Genomic DNA, 22,560 nt, shown 5'->3' with positions numbered 1-22,560 from the left:
CACTAAGAATTTGCATGATTCCAATTAAGTATCTCTCTTAGCCTGGAAAATACCTGTTTAACAGAAAAATTACTATCATCAGAGAAACTTTTAAGACTGTTTTCAATACAGTATATAGTAGTAATAAAAAGTTACAGTGTTACATCAACTGGTTCTATCAGAAACCCAGGAGTCTCACTGAAAAAGCTAGGTTTGGTATTTTTCGGTATAGCAGTGGATAAGCGGGAAATGACGAACTGGGAATTTTTGAACGGTTTTGGAACAGGATGCAAGTAAACAGCAATGCCACCTCGCGGTGCTAGGAGGTAACAAGAGTCTAAGAGGAAGGTTAGGCTTTGGAGTCAAACTATTTCTGAGATTTCTCACTTAAAGGGAGAGGGAGATCCTTTTGGCAGTAATAGTATAACGTCGATGTTCAACACTTTTGAGTTCAACAGTGCTCTTAACATAATTTATTGTTTTAACTTGTGTTGAAGTGAGATACTTTCTTATGAAACTCTGAAACTGACAGCTTGCTTTGTTTTTCCTTTCATGTATGAGTTGGGTATCTCTTGACATTGTGCAGTGTCAACTTTTGTCCACGATTTATTGCTGTGTAAGCAAGACCATCTTTTTTTAGTAATGCCACTACATGCACTGGCTTCTTCTACATTTCATTGTTAGCAAAAAAAAAAAATTACTTGCATTGGTAAGAAGGGATCAGCAGTAGCAAAAGAGGACATGGCTTTCAACCAATGTTTTGTTACAGCAACTGATGGAAATACAATGTTAAGTAGAACTGTGTTGGTGAATAGTGGTCCATACAGAAGAGAAATAAGACAAATAAGACAGGTGGGAATACAGTCAGAGAATAGTTGTCAAATTCAAGGAATCATGACATAAAGTTTCATAAAGCAGTCAGAAAAGCAGATGTACAAAGTGAAAAAAAAAATTAAATTGGTAGATACGGGAGTCTTCTCATCTGTGTTGTGTGGTTTAGCCCATATTTTGTTTTCCTTCTGTCTGCCACCATCAAACTGCATTTAGCCACAGAAACGAGCTGTAACAGCTATCCAGCTATGTTATCCAAAAACACCTAACTCTGAGAGGTGCTCAGTCTGTCTCCCTTCAGTTAAGGGAAGTCCCTGCGCTTGGAAAAAGTTAACTGCTCAGAGAATTACAAATGTTCAAGCACACCAGTTTTTGGTAACAGTCTGTGTTTGGTTTTAACTTTGAGATTAATTCATCTCTTTAGGAAAAGTGCAGATACTTAATGGCATTTTCCTATTGTGTTTGTGAACTTTTCACCTAGGGCATGGAGTATCTGGGTACAAAAAGGTATGTTCACCGGGATTTAGCAACCAGAAATATCTTAGTGGAGAATGAGAACAGAGTTAAAATTGGAGATTTTGGATTGACAAAAGTCTTGCCACAAGACAAGGAATACTACAAAGTAAAAGAACCTGGTGAAAGCCCTATATTTTGGTAAGTCTTCCTTTGGTATATGAAATCATGACATGTTTTCAGTTTTTGCAGTTTCAGCCAATTGTTTAGCATATTGTGGAATTTTTAAGTAAAAACTCCAAGTCAGTGGCCCTGCATTGTCAAAGTCACATGTGTGATGTTTGACTTTACAGAACAGTGTGTAACTATTGGACTACTACACATATTTTCCAACACCCCCCCTAAATATTACCAAAATATTTAAAAGAAATAGAATGCAACAGTAAAGATATTCGAAGATAAAAGAAATCTGAAAGGGACCATTACCCAGGATGCTTTCAAAATTTTGGACCTTTCAGTTCCCTAAACATTAGTCGTTCATATTTTCTAGCTGAGATCTGTTGGATAGACCCTCTGTTGACCAAGTGGAGTTAAATCCCACAGACTGTAATTAGCAATGAATATTTGGATAGATGTCTGTATTCAGGCATTGAGCTTCCAGTGAAGGTCTAAGTTACTCCAGGGCAACAGTGATGCTCCCAACGAGATGCACTTAGCTCAGAAAGGAAAAGAATACTTTGTGTACCCTGTGAGAGACTGAAGGATTATGAAATGGAAATTCGTAGACTGTATTCAGAATACAAAATATGTACTTCAGTTCTGTACTGTAAAAACGTAGAAATACCTTAGAAAATATGCTGGCAGATAACTGTGATAAAAAACATTTTATGTCTTGATAGCAAAAGAAAATACCATTCCATACATGTGATTTGAGTGTCTATTTTAGTCTGCCTTAGGCACTGTAGAAATGTCATCTTTAAAGAATAAATAATATAAAATGATGTCTTAATAGATGTTATTGGGAGCTGTAAAATTTAAGTCCAGAAGTACCTGGTACACCATTCAAGGCTTACTGAAAGTGATGGAAAGATGCATACTAGCTATAATCAGCTTTCTTTCCAGGCTTTATCGCATCAAAATCATCTTTACTTGAATTACAGATAAGAAAAATATCTACAGCTTCGTTGGATAAAAAACACACTTGGATATAGTTGTCACTAACTGTGTTTGTTTAAAGTGGTTTGTGTTTTCGATGCCATTTAACTATAATTAAAAGAATAGTTACTAGTGAAGGTAGTGGAAGGAAATGAGAATGTGCTAATGCTTCCGAACAAAGAACACTTATTCCTGAAAAAAAAAAACCAACCCAGTCTTATTAAAAGAAATATCTTCACAACCAAAAAGACACATGTTACACAGAACAATATTGCTTTTACCGTCTGTTGCAGGTATGCTCCAGAGTCTCTGACAGAAAGCAAATTTTCTGTGGCTTCAGATGTGTGGAGTTTTGGTGTGGTCTTGTATGAACTCTTCACATACATTGACAAGAGCAAAAGCCCACCAGCTGTAAGTACATAGTGAATGGTTCTCAGAGCTTTTTTATTTGTGTATTTAAATTTTTGAAAAGATATAGATTGTTCCCATACCTAAATAGGTTGATATTAACTGATGTTTTCTAGAGATGCCTTAGTGTTTATGAGGCGGCATCCAATCAGAAAAAGCAACATGCTAAAAACTATGAGTATCAAGCTATAAGAAGGAAAGGAGATCTGAAAATTACCTTATAGTCTGTACAGATCTTATCCATCCTGTAACTCCTTACTGTTTGAAAAAGATTTTAGAATCTCTCATTATAGATTTTCTTTCTCATCATTTGTGGAGAGTAATCCCAGATGCAACTGTTTCATTGCAACATGATATGTATTTTTAATGCCATTCCGAAGCAAGGCTGAGCCAAACAAATACATTAACATTAAGTTGATTTAAATAATGTAACTTAAAGTTATTTTGTTATGTTACCAAAACCCATGTTAGTAAGTTATTGAAGTTCAAGAAAGAAAGGGAATGGCTTTTTGCAGACTGTTGACAGGCACCTTTGAAGACAAATTTACAGTGGATGGAGGAAAATACTACTTGTCTGCTGAATAACAGTTCTGCAGTTGGAAATGAGATTCATGATCTTATTTATACCTAGCAGTTCTCTGCAGGCATAACAGAGGAGAGTTGAGCCTTATATATTTACTGGAGCTGTCCTCATCCTTGGCTGGTATCTCAGTCCTGGCAAATGTGGTTTTGAGAACAATGACAGGCAAAAATGCACTTGGAAGATCTCTGCATTGACCTCGGTGGACCTCTTAGTACTTTGATACAGTGACTAAGCTATCAAGGAAGAACTCTCAAGGCAGGGGCAACTCTCCTCCTGTGTAATAACATAAACATTGCAGACACCTGGAGTTCTTCTCCAGAATGATTATGAAATGGAAAGTGGTAGAGTTAAGTCATGGGCTCAGGTGCAATATACTTTGAATAAATCAACTCTACATGTGCACTCACTACTTCATCAGGTTGGTTATCCTATCGGTACGCATCAAGAAAAATTAATTTTACAAATTAGCTAAAACAGTCTGTTTACTGTCATAGTGTTTTTAATTATACGTCGTTTCCCCGACTTTGGCCATTTTCACATTCTACCAACAGTTGTTGCATATTTTCATGTCAAGGATCATTAAAGAAATTTCTGTAACATTGGAGGAAAATAATTCCTTTATGTTGTGCTTAGAAATTATTTTCTGTTAAGAGTACTTCCTCGTTTACTTTTGATCTCTGGTAATCTGAGTGAGATTTTAATCTACCTTTTGGGTTGTGTTGATTTTTGGATAGCAAGATTTTTCAAAGGCATTTTTGTTGGCTTTAATTATGCTACTGTTTCTGGCCTGTATTTACTGATTAATCCTGTTAACCTTTTTTTATACAAAAGTATGGTATTGTCTGTTTTCTGTTTGACTGGGACTTTTCAAAGCATCGGGATCTTGTTTTAACGTTTCAGAGAGCTCTTTAGAATTAGCTGCCTGGTTTATCCTTTTAAAACTAGTTAATCATCAGATGATGGTCAACAATTTTTTAAGAAGATTTTTCACTTATTGTTTTAAAGTTGTGTATGTATCCACACACAAAAAAATCTGTGATTATTGATATATTCTCTGGACTTGCAATTTATAATTTTATCATTGTTATATACTATTGTATTTATTCTTATTATTGTTTATTCTTCTCATAAGAATTTTCCCTTGGTAAGAATATTGCAGCATCTTTTCTTTTCCTCTAAAATTTATTTATGCCAGTTGGCCTTCTTTTTCAGGAATTCATGCGCATGATTGGCAATGATAAACAGGGGCAGATGATTGTATTTCATTTGATAGAGCTTTTAAAGAATAATGGACGACTACCGAGGCCGGATGGATGCCCCGATGAGGTGAGGTATTGTATTAATATGTTACTGTAGTCTGGAAGGTGCTCAGTCAGGGTGAGTACCTGGTAAATTTTTGTTTCATTCTCCTTGGATTACTGAAGTGTTTATACAAGTGAAATGGCCATGCTGTTATTTTATCAGTTGCATGATGAGTATAATCATATTTCTTTTCTGATTCTTTAGATTGCGTTCCCTCAGGAGCCTAGAATGTAGTTTTTCTAAATATATGAAGTAGAGCTATTCTGACTGACTGCTATACTGGGACACTCAGGCTTCTATTTGAAAAATACAAATTTATTAAGGCAATGAGATTAGTATATAGGACTTGTTCCATGGAAGTACCATGTAGAGATTCTTTTGAAGTCTGTAACATTTAACAGAAGTATCTTAATATCTATGTAAGGTTTTTCACATTTAACTCCAAGATTTAAAGAACTCCTTATCTTGATTATTTTCCTTCTCTTGCTCTTCCCTTCTCAAACATAGGCTTTCCAATATTTATCATGTATGTTATTCACTGTCAAGCATTCTTAGCCAATAGCAACCTGCAGACTGTAAGCACACTTTAGTATATGAATCAGACTTTGTATGTTCAGCGCCTTCAGATTTGTATGCATGTTCTTCATAGATACTGAAGTGTGTATGTATGTAAAGCCATCCTCAGAGCACACAAAGTAGTTCAGTGTTCTTTTGTTTTTACTAATCCTCCAGATGTTTTAAAAAATACTTTCATACTACTTCTAGGTCTTGTAGTTCTATATTCTTCAGAGTAGGGTGCACTTCATCTTGAGTCAGACTGGCAGGGCTTCGTAGGTGAATCAGTAGGGAAAGAATGTAAATAAAATAGGTTTGCTTTTTAACGTGTATAACTTGTAGCCGAGATCAATTGCTGCATCCCTTTAAAATCAAGCACCCTTGGCAACAATTCGAGAAGTAATTAATTCAAAACTGGAGACAGAGTAGAGATCAGGGCCAAGAGGTCTAGCAGAGAAGAGAAAGAAAAGTACAGATGAGGCAGGGAAGCTGTGGGGGAAGAAACAGTCTATAGAGAATCAGAAGAAAAGTCTCTGAAGTAACCTTTATTGCATTATATGTGTGAGTACAACAATTGTTGAATTGCAAAGGTTTGGCTTTTTGTAGATAACCTGAATGTCAAATGTATAAGATAACACATAATGTCTTTTACTGTAACTGTATCCGAACTTATGCAAAGCTTTTAACGTCTGACATTTCTTGAGATATCAAATCAAGATGGAAATGTCTCTCTCTTGTCAGAAACTGTGCTCTTCCCATTTTGATCCTAAAAGGCCAGTTATCACAGACACTAAATCTTCTAGATGTCTGTAGCTTACAAGCTGCTTGAGACTTGGGTCTATAGCAGCTTACTCAATGCAGGAATTTGAGATTTGCTGATAAGTAAGTAACTGATGATACTTTTTTTTTCCTCAGACCTGTGCAGATTGTTCTTAAGCAACATGTAAAAAAATGTTGGAAGTATGGGAAGTTGGTAGTAATGGTCTGGGTTAAATTAGGGAGAAGAGTATGGGTGAAGAGCTTGGCAAGTTGTTTTGTGACCAGATATCAGGTACATGTTTGGAAAAAGAGTGAACTTTTGTCAAATGCCTATTGTCATGGAAATCTCTTCCAAAAATCACTTAAATCTACTTCTAGAAGTGGGGTCAGTTTGTGCAGTAACTTTTCTGGCTTATTTCCGATTATGTATCAAGAATAATTCAGAATGTAGTATACAAATGTGGAGAAGTGTATGTTAACGTTGCAAGGAAAGCTTAATTTAGAATTACCGTCTGTAAATCTAAATTTTGATCAGACTTGTAAAGCATAATTGTTATTTTAAATGTTATTTTAAACATTTTTGAGCTTTCCAAAAAATAAGAGCAAGCAGTAAGATAAAAACTTCACAAAATAACGCAAGACTCTTAAAAGTTTCAAAAACTAGCTGAGTGAATTTCCATACTAGCTTTAAAAATATATATCTCCTTTTATAATAAGGGCTTTTGCAGAGCTAGCTCTGCTCACTTCTTGCTGTCATTGGGATCAAGCAGATAAACTGATTGGTTTAGCAACACTTTAGGCAAGGTCTTATAGCTACTGTTGTTTGGAAGCCTGAAGTTAAGTCGGGTGTTCTTTGGACCAGTTCAAAGTAACTATTAACTGTTTGTAGCATCTGTTTACCTAATACTGATTTTCTTTGTTTCTTTTCCAGATTTATGCTATCATGAAAGAATGCTGGAACAATAATGTTACCCAGCGCCCCACTTTTAGGGATCTTGCTCAGCGAGTGGATCATATAAGGGACAACATGGGTGGATGAGAAAACTGTCCCTCCTTCAGAGGGTGTATTGGATTGCAGAACAAAATGTACTTGGTCTGCTGTGTATAATTGACATATGTACACATGTGCATCTTACCTTTGCTGGAAGTAAAACCTGTGTGGCAAATATCCTATCTCAATCTGCATACTGAGGAATCCTGCTGGTTTTCTTTATCAGGATATATTTGTTACTATGAGAACATATTGAAATTTTCAATAGGGAGAGAAATTATTTTTCTAAGTAAAATAACCTAATATATGGTCAGTCTACAACACCATTACTTGCCTTACTTGGCAATGCAAAAAAGAGGTGACATAAAATATGTTGAGATTAAGAGTTGAAAAGACAGTGTATTTCCTTGTTGAAATGGAGATGCACAGAAAAGACTTCTAGTCTTTTCACACTGAGTGTATAGTAACTTGGCACCCTGTTTTGTGTGTTGCACAAGGGCTTGTGTTTGTTAATACAGTTTTATAATTTTTTTCATTGTTGATGCAGAAATGGCTTCTCTGTATAACAAAACAGAAGTGGTTATGTAACCCAGAAACTTTTAATGTGCCTGTCTGAATCAGTTCTCAGCCAGCAATATATGCAAAGAGATATAATAGGCTGTGTGATGTACTGTAAGTATTTTGAGGGGAAGGGAGCAAATTGTTCTTAATTTGGAGAGCCAGAAAACCTACTTACTGATGTGAAAATTTTAGTTTAAAATGAAAATGCAAACATGTTATCCAGTTTTTCTTACTCTTCTTTTCCTCTGTTGAGTAAGTATTAGATTCCCTTTATATAATTCAAGATACAGTGATAACAAGTAGAAATGAAGCCATCTGATACAAGGCAGTGTCTTCAGTTTGTTTCTGAACATGAAAAAGCTAAACATACTGCTTTTAAATGCTGCTCTTTTATTCTTTCCATCTTTGTAATTTTCATGCAGTCATAAGTGTATCTATAAATTGGAAACTTTTTGAAGCAGAATTAAAAATCTGGAAAATGCCCTCCATTTCACAGTTCCTGGCTTTGCTGTTAAGATGATCACTTTATACCTTCCTTCCAGGGCAGAAAAAAGAATGCTTATGGCCCAGTATCTGATATGGCCAGTCACGACCACATCTAGTTTATTTTGTAATGAAGTGGCCCAAGTTACCTCGTATTTCCTTCTGTGGTGATACCCAACATAAAACTATTTGGAAGGAGGAATTACAATTGCAATTGCTCCACGCTCAGCAGGGGACAAGGGCATGGTCCCAGTTACTGAGAACTGGAAGGAGATCTGAGCTACCTGAATAGATTACTTATGCTGTATAATTCGACTTTTGAAATAAGCATAACAAAAATTTATGGACAAGACAACTCTTCGGTTTTGCCTTCAGGCGTTAACACTTGGGGATAATCTCATAAAGCAGTAAAGTTCCAGGTTTTGTTTATTTTTAGTTCATATAATCTTTTTTGTGTTTTTACTTAAGCATTATTGTTTGCAAAATACAATGCTTGTTCTTCTGGGACTTTTGCTGAGAGAAGTTCATTCATGGGGATATACATCTTGGCAAACTGACCTGACATCCAGATTTGTATTTAAAATGAAGTGTTCATCTTTAAAATTTGGGGCAGTGACTCAGTGAAACAGAGGACTTACTTTCACTGTGGGGCCTCCTTGAAGATTTGTGGTGAACTACATCCATCTTACCAGAAGTTTAAGTACCTCAACTTAAAAAAAATTAAAAAATAAAAAAAATCTTTACTTGGTGTAACATAGTGCCAGTATAGCAATGTTTTGTACCACTATGATGTTTCTCTCCCACAATGACTCATACAAAACTATGATTTTTATAATATGGGAGATTGCTAAATAGGGAGGGCAGCATCAGCCCTCTTTCTGCTCACTGCATTTAATAATAATTCTGTTGGATTTCTTGCCACCAAGCACTTGCATAGTTAATTTTTTAAACTAATTTCACAATCAGTTTTTAAGCTGCAAAGGACTTTGAAGTGCTTTGTTCAATTTAACATCTATTTTTCTCTGTTTCTATATATTGCTTTGAAGATTTAAAATTTTGTGCAAAAGATGTCTTTGCATTTGTAGTCTCAGTTGTGTGTGTGTATTTTTTGTAACTAAAGACGATAAAGCTTTAAAGCATTGAAGCAGCATTTTAGCTGGGATAACATGCAGGAATTATGTAAAATTTGCAGTGTATGACACTCAGTAGCTAACTGGTTTCCAATATATAGTAGACTAAACATAATTTATGTAAAAATCTCAGGGAAGTTTGTGTAATGCAATGAAGAGATCTTCCAGTCTGCTATTTTTTCAAGTGAATAAAAAGTCTTTTTCTTGTTCTACTACAGTATGACTGATTACCTAGTCTATTTGATTGCATAAATATAGTGTTGAACTCAAGGATAATTTTTAAGTGTCTTGTGGATTTTTTTTTTTTACTTTAATACTTTATAATTTTTAGAGAAAGCCATATCTTTACACTGCAGTATAATTTTGTGCTGTTGGTCAGGAACATACAGTCTTTTGTAACAAGTCTGTCCGTGCAAAGGGCTTGATCATTGGGGATGAGTGTTCTTAGCTGGGTGAATAGGACCAAGTAGTGCTTAGGACTCTCAGGGGATATGTGTCATCGTCTACAGCATTGATGTTTAGGTCCTTGAGCAGAGCAGATGGTTTTCTCAAAAAGCTGTTAAGGATGCAAATGCAGTGATTTTGCTGAATTAGCTACTGTAGTAGCCGTTTCAAAAAAAAAACAAAACCAACCAACCAACCAACCAAACAAACAAAAAAAAAAACACTGCATTTTGAAAGCTCTCAGATCTACAGTAGCATTGTATAATGCTGTATTTTTATATAGCCTTTGTATTAACAGACTCAGTTCTTTGTTTTAGAATCTTTCTTCAGCTGGCATTGCATTTATCATACTTTAGTGTAATCATTATGCTACCCAAAATGCTGTGATTTTTTTTTTTTTGTAGAAAAAGTGATGGTTTATGCATACCTGACTGCTGCTATGATGTAGAATTAAAATATTAACTACTTTGCACTTATTTTGAAGTGAAAGAATTTTTCTGTAAGTGCACAATATATCTTATTTCTGCAAACAAGTATTGTGTAGTATGATATTGGCTTGTTGTTTATCAGTATAAATATGTTAAGTTTCAAAAGTTTTTAAATATATTCCACAACCTTGCAACAGTCATGTAATAAGCCAGAGGAGGAATGAATTTTCAGGAAAAGAAACCCATATTCTTGTCAACTCCTAGTACTGATTAAAAGCTTAAAAGCTTAAAATTACTGATTAAAAGTTGAGATAAGTATTACTAAATGCACAGATTAATACAACTGTAAAAAGATACATAAAAAATATTTTAATTTTTTCCAGATTTTAAGTTTTTTCATTGTTGAATTTGGTTGAGGTGTTGACTAACTAACTTCCTTGACATTTATGGGAAAAGACATTACTGTTTGAAGTATGAAGAAATGTATCTCTTGTAAAGAAAGCAAGCTTTTCAGGAATGTGTGATCACAAACTCCTGGAGGATAGAGTTCTGAGAGCAAATGTAGAAGAACAACCGGACTGATGGAAAGAGGCTGGTGTTCAACACTGAAGAAGCTTTCTGAAATGCAAAATGCACAATGATTTATGAAAAACTGATGTCTATTGAAAATGCCATACCATGACAAACGTGCTAATCCATTTCTAAGCTGTGCATTGTCTGCCTTAAATCTAAAATACTCACAGAGACCTAACCTGACTGAAAAATACAAGAATTACTATACCAAAAGAAACTGCTTAAGGTTGTACCATGCCAGACAGCAATTTTGAAAAGGTTTTTGGCTAAGAAGTTTTTTCTGAATTTTGCTTTTTGAATAAGAAGTTTACAATACTTTAATATAAAGTAGAAGTCGTCCCTTGCGGGGGGGGGGGGGGGGGGAGGCGGGGAGAGTAGGAAATACATTATGCTACTTATGGTTGGACTGCAAATGTTTGAACTCATGGTTTACTGAAGAGAACATGAAAGGGATATTTTTTAGAAAATTGTGTATCAATACCTGAAACTTAACTGTGCATTTCTTTTGAGTTTGGATAGTGAAAATAAAATAACTAAATACAATGAATGGCATGTGCCTGCCAAGATTTTCTTTTATATAATACCTAAAATTAGTTACTGGTGTTTAAATCACTGCTGAAGAGAGCTGGTCGGTTTAAAGGGGTAGAACACAGCACATACAGCTGTGTGACCTTCCCAGGGTACCTGTAGGTAGTGTTTATCTTTTGGAAGGAACTTACATGTACCAAAGTAAAGGTGGTATATTAGGTGCTGTCTAACAATAAGGCTGTTTGTTTTTTTTTAAACTTATTATTTAAAAAAAAAAATCATTAAGCTAATTATTTTGGGATGAAGAATTTCCCTTTGCTTCTCTCTAAATACTGAGAGTGAGTCCGTAAGACATGGACCACTGACAGGTTGCCTATTATCTGATTACAGTTCTTTAGAATGTCTAACACAATCTCTTATGAAGCCACTTCTTGATTTGCATTACTTTGTCATCTTTTCGTATGACTTTGCTGTAACTTTACGTGAAAATTACCACCACTTACCTTGGATCAGAGTTGAATGTTGTTAAATTTTGAGAAGGATGATGGCAAAATGGAAAATATGCATATGAATATAAGGATGCAAATATATACTTAAGCTACTCTACTGTGCTAGAAGTAAAAATAAAGCTAGTTCAGTTACCCTTTCTCACACGTAAAGGGCATCTTATTCTCAGAGAAGATTGCCTGAAGGTTTTATTTTCTTACTTGCGACAAAATACCATCCCAATGAAGTTTAAAGGTTATTATAGGTAGTGTTCCTGCTGTTCCTCCCAACACCTACTGACATAATTGGGGATCTTAAATCATTCTAGAGAAAAATTTCTGGAAAAATGAAAAATTTTGAAGAAGAAAATACTGTAGGAGATGTAGTAAAGGAATCATGTCATCCCTATGTCATAAAGTACAGGACAAAACAGCCTTCAATTCATTTTCATGTTATGTGATAGTGTGATGTTCTACTTGTACTTTCTGATTCATAGTGATTTTAATGAATTCTGAAATAGGTTTAGAGACCCATCAAACTGCAGTCAGACCAAGTGAAACATTCTTTGTGGATAGTAGTAAGGAAAGAAATAAGAATGTCCACTATCTGCAAAGGTTACCCCAAAATGTTATGTCATAATTTCAGGCAGGATTCAGAGAGGCATTTAGAAGAAAAAACACATAGAAACTAATTATGTTAATTATGTAAAGCAACTGAGACAGCAGATACTATTTCAGGTATTTGTCTGTTATAGAGTACTGACACAGTTAAGTCTGCCCTAGAAGTGCAGACAAACGAATAGATATTCTCATAAAGCAAATCACTATGAGCAAGTGCAGAAACATTAAATACTAAGGTTATAGCTAAGTAATACTAATAAAAGCAGAAGAACAAGGTAGAGCTTAAAATGCTAATTATTTTGAGCAGAGCAGAAACATCCAGGAGTGGAAAGGATTCAAGAACTTTTAGCTAAATTAATACTGCAGCACAGCAGGTATTGAATTCTGATGAACTGTGTTGGGTTGGGTTTGTTGATTGGGGGTTTTTCAGGGAACGAGAAAAACTGAATAACAAACTAAACTGAGTTATTACCTTAAACTTCTGCAAGACTGCAGTAGCTAATTTGCTGTGTATCTGTTTTTCTGTGTATTCAGTTGCATTTTCCATATGGAGCTGTGCCATAAGACTTCAGCTCATTGAAGAATATCGGTCAAAAAAACAAAGCAACTCATGTATAGAAGCAACTCTGCATCACTTAACGTTTCCTCTGAGTATTTTTCCCTTTTGTGTTACAAAGATGTGAAGCTTTTAGTGAACTTACAAAAAAAGAAGCTCACATCCATGTAAGCTTACTAAAAAAAAGTCAAATAGTGATCTCTGCAATAAAGTAAGATTGCTACTGAAAGTCAGGGTTCTAATGGAGCTGTTATTTTAGAACTGGAAGAATTAAATCTGGAATATGTTGCAATAAGCAGTAAGATGTGAAAGACAAGACGCAGTCATAAACCAGGTCATGTTTTTAAACTCCTCCATCCTGGAGTATCTGTTGACCTGTAGTGCTGCTTAAATGTCTTCAAAAAAGTGTTTGAGCTACATTTGGGGTAATGCTAATTCAGAAGCTTTGCAGCACATAACAGAAGAAACATGAAGTTGAACAAAGGATGTCTGTGCAGTTCGGTACTTGCCGGCGCTGCCTTGTCATGCCGGAGTTGCTGGTGCCAGTGGGAGGCCGGTGCCCAGGGCGGCAGGGGTCTGCCTCTGCCCAGCGTTCGCCCGAGAGCGGGCAGGATGCTCTGGGTGGGGAGTCCCCGCGATGGCAGAAGCGCTGGCTGTCACAGCAGGCGAAAACAAAGCTGCGTGCTGCAAGGGGGTTTCAGAGGGAGTTTGCACACCCAGTAATTCTGGCTGTTGCTGTCGGGTCAATGCACGTGCAGATCCCAAGGCACCTACAATCCGGAGCTCTGGGAGCAAGGATGGCTGGCTCTGTTGGGCACGACTGGAAGTGTAAGGGGAAGAGGGTCCCTGAGTCTCTGAGCAGCTGCGTGACAACCGGGCATTTGCAGGGGCATCGAGTAAGGGATGTTTCTGTGAGGCCTTTGTGAGCCCCGCGCTCAGCCTTGTGGAGTGCATCCTTCTGCACTGTGGCTGTGGTGAAGGTTGTGGCAGGTGGCATAGATAGTTCGTTTTTTTTGTAATGCTATCTTTAAAAAAGATGAACTAATTGAGCTAAATTGCAATTGCTAGGAAACATCAGCAGAAGCTATAGAGAGCATATCTGAGCTTCAAACCCCAAACAGCAAATTACAGGAGCATGAGCTAGAGTTCAGGAGTGTGAGACTGTATTTAGAACAAAAGCATATAGTTTGATAAATGGATGGCTGGAATCGAGCTTCCCTACTTTTTGCAGCCATACTCTTGACAAATATTCTTAGCAGAGGAAATGAATGACAAATGGAAAGCAGAATGGTATCCAATATCAAAAGGTCTTTATGAGATGCAACTTAAATTTCAAATCCGTTAGAAGCTCTGAATAAAGAATACTTGCGCGTCAGCAAGGTACTGGTTATACTCTTCATTTCTCAGGACTAAGCAAGATTTTATTACTTTGCTGTAAGGTGTATAAGGCTACAAGGAAGTTGATGTGGGGGTATTACAGCCTCCTTACAAAAGCCATCCCATGTTGCAAGTGTCTGGGCAACCATGCTATTACAAGAACAACATGATATGGAAGAAAGAGGCTGCCCTAGAGGAACTTTAGCCTCCCATATTCAGACTGTTGGGCCCTTGGGGACCTGTGGCTCCAGAGCTGGTCAATCAGCATCTTCCACTAGTGTGCTCAGTTGGTAAGCACACAAAGATTTGGAGCAGGCCAACCAGGATTGTGACTGTGCTGGCAAAGGCGAAGCCTTGCTTTAGGGTGGGAGGGGAGCAGGGCACGAGCACGCTGTGCTGCCATCCAGCACCCAGGCATGCAGAAGGGAACATGGAAGCCCAGCACCGTGCGGAGGCAGGATGTGGCTGAGGTGGAGCTGCTCCAGGTTGGACCTCAGCTGCCATTTAGGAGCCCTACAGGTGGGAAGGAGCGAGGTGGTTCCCTGGGCTTAACTCTGCTGGCGCATGGGGGTGATACCTGGGTCTGGTCCCAGGTGATTGCATATGGGTGTGCGAGATGAGTGAGTGAAAATCCTGTCCCGTGCTCGGTTTCCTCAATACATTAAGCTTCGCAACATCAAATGGTCTGATGTTACCTACCCCCACCCAAACAGAAGTATACTGTTATATGCGTGCATGCTTTCCACCAGACTGAGGGCAGAGCCATCGGGTGTCGCGTAGGAAAACAAACACTTTCCTGGCATTGACTCGGGCTTTGCCACCTGAACTAGCCACCAGGCCTCTCACTAATAAAAGGCTTTGGGGCACCAACAAAAGCCACAGGAGTGCATAGGCACTTGAGAAATAGGAACGTCTATGAAACTGAGACGGCTTTAAAATTAAGAGCCAACTAAGGACCAGTTTTAAGGATTTTAAGTTTAGAATGAAAACTCTTAACAATCTTTTATAACTACCTTTCCCTTAAGCACCTAGGCAAAACTTTTTGATCTCTCCAAAACACCTTTTTACTCAAATTACCATCTTTACCTTGCTTTCTTTTGTCTGTATTTTCAGATCTTCAAATTGCATGGTTGAACAGAGAGGAAAATATCAAACATACTTTGCTTGCATCACAGATGATTGAATGGAAAACGTAATTTTCAGTCAAAGTTGGGTCTTGAACTAGTGCATCTGTGGAGTAAATCTGATTATATAGACAAGATCTCTCAAATAATTTATTTCTTTGTAATAATAAGTAATAATAAGAATGTAATGATGTCAGATGACTTTAATAAATACACCTGCCACCTTGTAGAAGACTCTCAGAAGAACTGGAAATGTGAGGAGAATCACAGAATGATCAGGATTGGAAGGTACCTCTGGAGATCATCTAGTCCAACCCCCCAAAAAGAGAAACAAAAGCTGGATTAAGTATGTCAGAAAAAAAAAAAAAAAAAGGATATTATTGCAGAGTTGTATCAGAATTGCTTCAAGTCAGACTACCTAAACAAGGGTAGCAAAAAAATTCAGTTCAAGTTCAAAGTGTGTGATCAGTATGTATTTTAGGTACGTACAGTCAATTTTAGCTGGGTAGTATGTGATTGAATGCTGCACAGTGGGAGAGAATTAACATCGTATTTCATTTGCTCTGTAATACAGCTGCCATCATATTACAGATTTCTTAAAAAGAAAAAAAATCCTACAAATGTAATAGCTATTAGTGATTTTGCTTTGCCAGTATAATCTTGTCTACTGTTTTACTGAACCTAGACAACTCATTTTAACTTTAGTCTTTATACTCATATATATGACAATTTTTACAGAACTTTTGTAAAACTTTATTAAGAAATTAAATATTAATACATCAGATATTTAAATTAGTTAAGTATAACTGAGTATATAGTTCAAGTGTATTGCAATTCATTTAAAATTGTGGTAATTTCCCCCCAACAAGAACTCCAGTTAGCAATCATCTAGTGTATTATTGAGTACATCTAACTTGAAAGATGAAACAACAAAAGCCAAACAATTACATCAAGAGGAGTTGAAAATAACAGCTATTAAATCTGGATGCTAGATGCGTTGCTTGAGCTACAGCCGATTGAGCTCTAATCAGATCAATGGGCTTTCCTAACTATGTCATTAAAAACTCTGAGTCAGGTCACTTTTAGAAGTGACCTCAGAAATACTGATCTATCAATTAAAAAGGTAAATCAAACTTAAAAACTAGTCCATGTACAGCAGCTTCTGTATGGGAAGTGTGGAGCTTACAAATAAGTACATGCAGGCTCTTACCTCTTAATGAACCTCTGAAAAGGCCTTGAATAAAATTTAAGGTTAAACATAAGCTTGGCTTCAGCCTTCAACAGAATAGCATCTGATGTAAGGACATGAATCCCTCTATTCACTTAGTCAAAGATACTTCTATTTAAAAGGATGTTTTGATAGCAAATGGGGAAAAAAAAATGGTTTCCAAAGGTTAAAAGAACCTCTCCATTAAGGATCAAACAGGTTGCAACCCCACTGGAAAATGAATTCCTAAATGGGGGATAGGAGCGAAAATTTTCTCAAATCTTCCAGAAATCAGAGGACAGTTCCCAAAGTGAGAGAAGAGAGAATATCATATTCTTTAGATGTGAGGGCTGTCAAGTGGCTTTTAAAGGAACTGACACAAGTACCTTTTCAGTATAAATGCATAGTTTAGACTAATGGAGAGGGAGATTGAAACAGGTGATCACAATCAGGTCCTTTTATCATACCACATACCACTTACGAAGTGCCCCGACATGATAGTTTTCTGTTATTTATAAAGAAGTCATAATTATGAGATCCTGTAAAACGGACTAGGGTTTTTTAAAATCTTTGCAGATGTACCTCTCCTGCCATTTTGAAGTTATTCTTGATAAATATTTATCTAATATGCAGTGAGGATCCCACAACCTCTACAGGAAGTCTGTTGCAGTGATTACTTTTCCTTGCTCTTAAGAAGTCTTTTCAGATTCTAAACTATGTTTGTATAGTCTAAACACATCAGTCTTTGTCCTACACTGGTTGTGTAAAATTTCTTTTTTTCATCTTTACTGCTACCTTCACATAGCTGAAGGCTTTTGCAAGTTCTTGCCTCAGCCTTTGCTCTGTATAAAAGAACCACAATTTCTACATTCTTTCTTTATAAGCCCTTTCTTCTATATCTTTGATAATTCTTGTTACTGTTTCACAGACTTCCTCCTTCCTGAATTGTGGTGTCCAAAATTGGGCATGGTACTGTGGGCTTTATTTATTCCCAGCAGAAGAAATATTTCATGTTCAGTTAAATATTCATTTATATACCCCTGTATGATGTTTGCCTATTTTCACAATATGATATTGTTATCTCATTCTGTGATCATCTACAAACCCAAATTCTTCTGTATAGCCAGACATTGCCTGTATTTATGCTTTTAATTATTCCTTAACTTGGGAAATAATTTCCCTAAATTTTAAGATCAGCCTGAACTCTTCCAACATAATTCCAGTCCCTTCCTCCTTAATGCCATCTGTGAATTCCTCTGCATTTTTTCTCTAGTTCTTTCTGCATCTTCCTTGTCTCTCTTCCTTCCTGCAAGCAATTAATGAAAATGTCAAACAGTACTAGACCAAGGAGAGGATGCTCTGAACTCAGTTTGGTCTGTCTCTCCTCCTTGACAGCACACCTTTGATAAATGGCTGGAACATCATACTAAGAGGGCCTGACAGTACTCCTCTTATTAATAGTTTAGTTCAGTTTGTGTTACTCTGGGTTATTTGCAAGGATTGTCAGTTTTGCTGACGAGATATATAACACCTTACCTAACTACAAGATTTTATTTTTATTTTTTATTTTTAAATCCGTGAGGGTTATTCTTCATCAACTTCTGAGTACCTTCGTGTTGTTGTTTTGACTGCCCCCTGAATTACAGTCAGACTGGCTGATCTGTAGTTCTCCATCCACTTTTTTAAAGGGTTTCTATATTTTTTTCCTACCATGTGAAAATTCTCATGTCCTCTTTGAATTCCCACAGGTAACTATCAATGATTCTGCAGTCTCAGCCTGGGGGGTGCAAACACCCAGCTTAGCAAGCCTGCTCTGAGTCATCCCTTGTTTAGCTATGACAGACACACTCGACCCCCAGCTGTACTTTGGTTCAGGAGCAACCAGCCTCATGCCCTGTGGTGAACCTATGAACTGGAAAGCTCCTGGCTCACATACAAGGGAGTGAAGATGCCTGCCTCAGCAAAATGTTTTGAAAGGTGGTTTTTGAAACCTGAAAGTGCAAGATAACCAATGTACAGAACAAGATACCAGAGCTAAAATGCAGACGTCTATCTCACCTATATTATTGACTAGCAGCCAGCTAGTTCACCCTATAAATATTACTGTCAGGATGGGCCCAACTAGAGCGCTCCCTGAACTGCAGCTGGACGGTACGCCAGGTGACTCTGCCCTTGGGCAGGGACCCATCTCAAGGTTAGAGATTCCTTACCTGAGACTGAGATCCTTCCTTACACAAGGCAGAGAGATCCCTTACCCACGACAGATCCTTTGTAAGTGATTGATAGCATATTATTAATCCATATAGCTACTTAATATTACTGTAAACATTTTATAGATAATTCCATCAGGCATACACGGTTGTCCAAGTCTGAGACTGAGATTGGACCTAGCTGTACCTAGGCTCCATAAGGAGTTTAGGAAGCAAGGGGGTCCACTCTGAACCTTGTGACTCAACGGGAGGGTCTTCGCTACTCCATGCATCTCCTGTCTCTGTGCGAATCACAATAACTTAATTCTAACTCAATTTTCCTTTTTATGTTTCTTCCATGAGTAATTAATAAGGTAAACCTTGCCATCAAACTTACTGAACCTTGTCAAACCACTGTTAAACTTTATTAAAATCCATCTAATATATTGAACTCTGTCAGATTATTATTTTATCTCAATAAATCGCATTGCTGCTTCTCTCTTTTGAGTGAGGTGCATTCCACTCATCCAAGACATTAGCCTAGTCTCAGTTCTTAGTCCTAGATCACCAGTGCAGTTGTGCTAGTCGATTGCACTTGGTAATTTCAGTAAACACTGGAGCATGGGGGGAGGTATTACATATTTTTTTTATTCTCTATGTCATGATTTGTTTTAATCCTCCTTTCTACTCTAAAAATTATGACTATGTCATGGTCATTCTTTCTTATGATGCCCGCTGTGTCCACATTCTCAGCCAGATCTGTTGCAGCGGTTGTAATTAAATAGCACATTCCCCTCCAGCTGTTTTCTCCATCTTCCATACAGTGCTTCAACACCTTTCCAGAATTTTCTGCATAGTCTGTGTCCTTCTGCATTGCCTTCTCATCAAAATGATAACTGAAATTTCCCATTAGTATGAAGTTTTTATTCTTTTGATAAGTCCTTTGGTCACCCAGAGAAAGACTCGTCTCCATTATCTTCTTTATTTACTGCCTACCGTAGTCACCTACATGGCAGCAATATTGCTTTTATTAAGAAATGTTTAGTCACTCTGGCCTCCAATAGCCCTAAAGAACGAGCATACACATCCTTGAAATAGCCTTTTTGCCTGAGCTATCTTTCCTGAACAGACCACACTTGTCTGTGTGAACTATTCAACCAAATCTCTATCGTGCCTATTAAGACATTATTTTGAATATGATTTAAGACGTCTAGCCATTCCTGTTTCCTATCCTTTTGTATTACTATGTAATAAACTAATTATAGTGTGTGTAGATATATGCTAGTTATCTGTTAGTATATAATGAACAATAACATATAATGAATATATGTTTTTATATAATGAACTAAGAGGTTTCTGCTTACCTCACTCAATACCACATCAGGACTTGAGATGAATGTTGGTAACATAGGAAATCTGACAAGGTGTAAAAAGTACTGGACTGTCCTCTGAAGTGGAAGTGCAGCAATACTGCTACAAATCTTAAGAGGTTCTGAAAAGTTACCTAGTTGGTCAGGTAACTTGGCCCACATTGTTCCTTGTATCAGGGCTGGAAGGATCTGTGGGATGGATCTTCCCACCCCTCAAACCAGCAAGGTGTCTTAGCTGTCATCAGCCCATTGTACAACATACCAGCCCCTTATGGTACTGGAAGACTCCAAGACCAACAGCTCCCACATTTCAGCAGGACAGGAACGTTGACTTGCCTAATGACATCTTTGCCTCTCGGGAGCTCTGCACAGAGGGCACAAAACAGCTGGCACCAACGTGGCACTGCACTGGAGCTCACAGCCCAGTGTTGCGAGCTCAAATGAAAAAAGGGAAGGAAAAAATATATCATCACACTGTGCTGCTGCATGGGAAACACCTCAGGAGATTCCGTCTCTTGGCACAGGGACAAAAAGATGCAAAACTACAGAGACAGAGAAGCACTTCAGCAGTGGCCTTTGGTGCCAAGACTTGTTGCTGCTGAGCTCAGTAAGTTCTGCAGTGCCAGAAGCATATATTCACAGGCAAACGCTTTACACCAGGTTGCTGACACAGGGAAGAACTTCATGGTAGCATTGAATAAGCCACTGAAGAATGATACCAAGAGATCTGAAACCATGGCGATCCAGTGCTGATGCAGAGGCAGAAAGTGGGATCTTACTGCACTTTGCTTTCATCTTGTCTGGACAAAAGAGTTTCTGAAGAGGCACTCCTCAGTGCCGGAAAGGATGCATCACTGGCTGGTTGAGATTTCAGAGAAACGGCAAGGAACTGAGAGTCTCAGGTCAAACAGGATAATCCAGAGAAGGCAAAGAGGCACATCTTGCTGGGGCCTGTTTGGCTGGCCTACCTTGAAGGGCAGTAGCCAGAATGTTTCAAAGCACAAAGGCTGGAAGCTGGGTTTTGGCTCTCATCTGAGTTTCTGTATGTGAGAGGTAATGCTACCTCACGCAGCTGTATTAAAAATTATGTGCTCTTGAAGATGTCATAGATACACATCTGGCTTTACACACTTCAAGGTTAAAACATGAGTAGGTTGCAGTTGAGGAAATTTTAGCATTGCAAATCAAGTATAGGAAACTTCCAGGAATGAAAATAATGTAGAATGAAAACATGTAGATAGTGGGGAGGTTAGGTGGAGGAAAAGAGGCTGATACACTCTCATGGTTTAGCCCCAGCTTGCAACAAAGAACCACCTGGTCTTTGGCTGGTGTTAACTAACCAAGTGTCTTTCGCTAAATGTGTAGCCCAATGTTTTAAGGTCTCATCACCCGTGGCTCTCAGTGTAGTTTTTAGCAGTCCATTGTATCATTCTATCTTCCCCGAGGCTGGTGCGTGACAGTGGATGTGATACGCCCACTCAACGCCGTGCTCTGTGGCCCAGGTATCTATGAGGCTGTTTTGGAAATGAGTCCCATTGACTCAATTCTCTCTGGGGTGCTGTGTCTCCATAAGACTTGCATTTCAAGGCCCAAGATAGTGGTTCTGGGTGGTGGCATGAGGCCAGGGTATGTTTCCAGCCGTCTGGTGGTTGCTTCCACCATTGCATTCCACCGCTTGCCTTGGTGGGTTTGTGAGAGTGTAATGGCCATTTTTTTCATTCAGCAATGTCTAAAGCCAGCTGGATAGCATTCACCTCTGCAAAATGGCTTGATTCATCTTGTCCTTCAGCAGCTTCTGCAACTCGTTGTGTAGGACTCCACAGAGTAGTCTTCCATTTTCAATGTTTTCCTACAATACGACAGGACCAATCAGTGAACAGGGCATATTGCTTCTCATTTTCTGGTAGTTTATTATATAGTGTGGCCTCCTCTGGAAGTGCCACCTCCTCCTCTAGCGATATTTCAAAATCTTTGCCTCTTAGCCAGTCCGTGATCACTTCCAGAACTCCTGGGCAATTGGGGTTTCCCATTTGAGGCCGTTGTGTGATCAGTGCAACCCAGTTACTCCACGTGGCATCAGTTGCATGATGTGTGGCAGGGACCCTTTCTTTGAACATCCAGCCCAGTACTAGCAGTTGAGGTACTAAGAGGAGCTATGCATCCACAGCAACCACTTCCAAAATGGCTCAAGCCCCTTTTAACCCTAAACAAGACCTGAAACACATTCAGGAGACGTAGAGCTAGAACCATGCTGGTTTGGACATCCCAAGGATATTCAGAAGTCTCAAAAGCTGTTGTACGTGACCTGAAGGAGAAAAGGGAGGCAAAAGAGCTGGGGAAAGCATCCCTCCCTGCTTCCCCCATAGATTGGGTGCAATTATTAATAAATTCCAAGAGATGGTGCCCGAGGTACAGGCAGGACAGCAATGCTGCATATACACACCAACATAACTGCAAGAACAGGGATG

The 22,560-nt window shown here is 38.0% G+C and overlaps 1 protein-coding gene across 1 annotated transcript in view; it reads left to right on the top strand.

The window, feature by feature from the left end:
- Positions 1–9,410, top strand: part of JAK2 (Janus kinase 2) — a 97,365-nt gene extending 87,955 nt beyond the window's left edge. Inside the window, exons 23-26 of the mRNA XM_082498119.1 lie at positions 1,292–1,464; positions 2,712–2,829; positions 4,622–4,735; positions 6,957–9,410. Of these exons, the coding sequence (XP_082354245.1) occupies positions 1,292–1,464; positions 2,712–2,829; positions 4,622–4,735; positions 6,957–7,064 (513 nt within the window). The 3' untranslated portion in view covers positions 7,065–9,410. The remainder of the gene's footprint in view (positions 1–1,291; positions 1,465–2,711; positions 2,830–4,621; positions 4,736–6,956) is intronic.
- Positions 9,411–22,560: the final 13,150 nt, after the last annotated feature.

Source organism: Vanellus vanellus (genome assembly GCF_965231255.1).
Source record: "Vanellus vanellus genome assembly, chromosome: Z".
In the NCBI taxonomy this organism is placed as follows: Eukaryota; Metazoa; Chordata; class Aves; order Charadriiformes; family Charadriidae; genus Vanellus; species Vanellus vanellus.
Note: the sequence above shows the minus strand (reverse complement) of the source record. Positions and strands in the feature narration are given on the sequence as shown.